At 37.0% G+C, this 3,980-nt stretch overlaps 1 protein-coding gene across 2 annotated transcripts; it reads left to right on the top strand.

Annotated features, from left to right (window-relative positions):
* The first annotated feature begins 300 nt into the window (after nucleotides 1-300).
* Nucleotides 301-3,745, top strand: LOC108329740 (WEB family protein At2g40480). Of its 2 annotated transcripts, none has more exons than XM_017564094.2 (2): nucleotides 301-948; nucleotides 1,894-3,745. In XM_017564094.2, the coding sequence occupies exons 1-2, from the start codon at nucleotides 730-732 to the stop codon at nucleotides 3,370-3,372; spliced, it is 1,698 nt and encodes a 565-aa protein (XP_017419583.1). In that variant the 5' UTR covers nucleotides 301-729; the 3' UTR covers nucleotides 3,373-3,745. The 2 variants fall into 2 exon arrangements, with proteins under 2 accessions (XP_017419583.1, XP_017419584.1); XM_017564095.2 differs by having other exon boundaries at nucleotides 302-948; nucleotides 1,897-3,745.
* The last annotated feature ends 235 nt before the right edge of the window (nucleotides 3,746-3,980 follow it).

The raw sequence follows: 3,980 nt of genomic DNA, 5'->3' as shown, positions 1-3,980 counted from the left end.
AAGAAAGTTATTTTAATTTTTTCTGTTAAAAGTATTTGTTGTTAGAGCAATGACTAGATTTAACTTTACCTATGTGCACTGAATCCTGGGTACTATAATTTTAGCATTAAAATCTAAAAACTTTTCTTAAAGCAACAACTTTACTGTAGACATGGCAATTGGGAATGCTTTTACTGCCTGCGCACTACTGAAACTAATCGTAGCAGTAACCAAAGCGAGTTAGTGGTGGTGGGTCGAACTAAACGTCGTCGTTTCGTTTGGTACCACTTTCCCCGCTAAAAAGTTAATTACAACGCTTTTCTGCGTCAATCACGCTCCCAGTCAATCACCAACACAACGACCTCAGTCTCCTTATGACGTGTCACTTCCTCATTGGCTCTCACTCGCACCAACCAACCACCTTAAAGCGCACCACCGTAAACCATGGTTCTCAGCCCCACCCTATCATTCAACGGAAAAAGGAAAAGGTCCCCCGCAAAAGCGTCCTCTGCAACCCTTTCCCTTTTCCTTTTCCCGTTTGGCTCACCGAGTCGCGACTCGGCCACGCGACATAATCATCACGCCCCTCCTTCCAATTCCATCATCCTCGGATTGCATAAATTCCGCAATGGGTTTTTCGCGGAAGTCCAAGCTTCCACAAAGAAACAACCTTTTCACCTCTGGGTTTTTTCCATGCTTCTTCTCTGAAACCCGCGTGTGCGTTCCTACGCTTTTTTTGTTTTCGTCGAAATGGCAGAAACTCGAGACGCCGCCGCCGCCGCCGATGGGGTGCCCGGAACGCCCGCCATAAGGGAAGTCAGACCCGAGGCAGGGAACCATGGCGGAATCGGGTCAGGCGGAATTCGGAGAGTGAATTTCCGAGCGGAGATTGACACGTCACCGCCGTTTGGATCGGTTAAAGAAGCCGTGACCCGTTTTGGAGGTAGCGGGCCTTGGATGCCGTTTTTTGTAAGTTTTCTGGATCTGTTTTTCTGCACCTTGGACTCGTTTTCAATTTTTCTTTTTAGCAAAATTCTTACTGAGAGTAAGTACTGAATAAACCCTTTATCAGCATTTTCTTAAAGAAAAATTAAAATGAATTTTTCTTATTTATAAATTGATATATAAGTACTGAATAAACCCTTTATCAGCATTTTCTTAAAGAAAATGAATTTTTCTTATTTATAAATTGATTTTTTTTTTGTATTTTTTTAAGATAATTTTTTACTTATAATATAATTTGATATTTTCCTGAATTTATTTTATTTTTTCTTCTTAACACTAGGTTGTTGAACATATTTTTCATTTTGACAAAACATAAATGAAGATGCCTAAGTATTTTTCTGATGTTCAATTCAATTGATAAATGCCAAAATTAATTTTTTAGATTGTAATTCATTGCACTTCAATATGAAGAATTAACAAGAGTAAAGGAGTTCCTAAAACTAATATTCATCATTCATTTTAATCCAAAGTTGCATGTGAGACGTGATTTTAGTGATAATATGAATGTATGTCTAAAGATCAAATTAACAATAAATAATTAAATGTAGGACTTTAAATAACGCGAATACACCTTCAGAACTTCTTTTTGAATGTACTCATTAAAGCTACAAGTTCACCTATAGTTACACTACAATGCAGATTCAAATTTTGGAGTAAACACTGGGACATTGTAGTATTTTTTTAACAAGTTTTTATTACGCGAAATACCAAAACTGACATTCTAATTAAAGAATAATGCAAATAAAAAAACTTGTAAGCATTTTGGATCTAAGTTCTGTTTGGTAGAGAAATTTGTTTGCATGGTTAGTGAATTACTAATGTGCTTTAAGTAGGATAGTTCGTTGTACATTCTTGATACCTGCCCCGTGTGTTAGTTTACTTTCTGATGTAGAAGAAGATTATCATTAGCAGAACAGCATTGAAGATTTTGACATAAAGAAAGTGGAGGAACAGGCAGCGGAGTTGGAAAAGGATTTGATTGTCAAAGAACTTGAAACTCTTGATGTGCTTGAAGAACTGGGAGCTACTAAGAGGATTGTGGAGGACTTGAAGCAGCAACTGCAAAAAGAGGCTATGAAATGTTTTGCATCACGAGATGTAAGTTCATATGAACAAGTTGGAACTCCTGTTATCAAGGAGATGGATAAGGAAAATTGTGGAAACAATGTCAATGATCAAGAACAGATGATGCAAATTCCAAGCCCGTGCTCTATTATGTCATCATCACCTGATATGATCTTAATGGAGTTGAAGCAAGCCAAGTTGAATTTATGCAAAACTATAAATGAACTTGGGGTGATACAGTCCTCTGTTGAGTCTTTGAACAAGAAGATGAAGAAGGAGAAATTTTTTTTGGAGAGGACACGAGAAAAGCTAGCATCGAAGTTTGCAGCAGTATCTGCTCTAGAGAGGGTCCAAGAGCAGACAAAATTAAATCCTCCAGCATCTCATGTAGATTGTGCGTCAGGTAACCCTGCTAATACTGTAAGAAATTTCAATTCTGATTCCGGGCAGTGCAATAGAATGGTTGAGACTAGAAGATCTGAACCTTCAAAGCCCTTAAGTGTGTATGAAGAATATGGATTCAGTGTTAAGACTGCTGAGATGAGGTGGCTCGCTGCTAAAAAGATGGAAGAAGCTGCAAGGGCAGCAGAATCCGTTGCTCTTGCTGAAATCAAGGCTCTATCTAATGCTGAAAGATCTTCAGGATTTGTTCTGCCAGAGCCTGAGAAAGTCAGTTTTGCTTTTGGAGATCGCTCTCCCCTAAACTCCAAGGCTCATATACCAGAGGAGTCAACTTTGAAGAAGGTAATAGATGCAAAGTTTCAAATTGATGAAACAAAAATTTCTAAACTGACTATTTTGAAGAAGTTGGAGGAAGCAACGGAGGAAGTTCTACACAGCAAACAAGTCTTGACAGATGCTTTAAACAGAGTTGAAAGTGCAAACCAAAAGCAATATGCTGCTGAGGAGGCTCTAAGGAGATGGATTCCAGAGGATGATCTCAGGAGGTATAACACTATTTATTGTAACAAGCTTAATCAAGGTGGAATCTGTCAAGATTCTCTGAATGATGTAACCAGGTCAACAACAGCAAACAATGGTCCAAAGGCAACATTAAGACCCACAATTTCTATGAGAGATGTACTTAGCAGAAAGCAGGTTCCTGAAGGATATGCTACAAGAAAGGAGATGGAAGAGCACACTGAAAGACAAAAGGTGGCGTTGAGTCAAATGCTTCAAGCATTGAGGGAAGATCTAACTCTTCCAACAAAGACTGAGAAAGATGGGAGCAATCAGAAGCAGTTCATGCCACCAAGGAAGAAATTTGGATTCATTCAAATATCACTGCCCCCATTGACAAAACCAAGCAAGAAAAGGGCATAAATTTCAATCCTTAATCCCCATGCATGATTGAATAGCCACTGCTGGTGTATCTTTATGTTCCCATGTCATTCTTTATTGGTTCATGTGCTTACTTTCATGATATTTTTGTAGAGGTTTTTGTGGGTGTCTGATTGTGTAAAATATGTTGTTTGAGTATTGGTTTGTAATTATGTAGCTAGCTTTGATGGAGCTAGTACATTATATTATGTTGCTTGGTTGGATGCATCAGAGTCATGAGGAATTCAAGGTATGAAAGTTGGATCATTATTACTGGAAGTGTGTTCTATCACTTGGTTTGTACCAGTATATAAGTTTAATAATTGTTGATTCAGAAATGTTGAAAAATGCTTTTATTCGCTTTTCTCTCTCTTAATACGCTAGTTTATATTTGTTTAAAACTAAAGATAAGATTAAATGAGTACAAGATTTGTTAGAATTACATCTAACAAACAAAGATTTGTAGTTTATTAGACATATTTTTTTATTTACTGTCAGATGTTTAAAAATGTATAAATCTTGATGTAAAGAAGATATATTGAAAATCCTTGACTAGAAATAAAATTCAAAACTCATCTTATAAACTAGTTTTAAGAAATTATTTTAGATTT

This window comes from Vigna angularis, chromosome 2 (genome assembly GCF_016808095.1).
Source record: "Vigna angularis cultivar LongXiaoDou No.4 chromosome 2, ASM1680809v1, whole genome shotgun sequence".
Taxonomy (NCBI): Eukaryota; Viridiplantae; Streptophyta; class Magnoliopsida; order Fabales; family Fabaceae; genus Vigna; species Vigna angularis.
This window is presented reverse-complemented; position numbering and strand designations above follow the sequence as displayed.

Excerpts from the sequence above, each read along its gene's own strand:
- LOC108329740 (XM_017564094.2), top strand. The coding sequence starts at position 730 with ATGGCAGAAACTCGAGACGCCGCCGCCGCCGCCGATGGGGTGCCCGGA. Across the intron at positions 949-1,893 it reads GGCCTTGGATGCCGTTTTTT|CAGAACAGCATTGAAGATTT; the intron begins GTAAGTTTTCTG and ends GATTATCATTAG.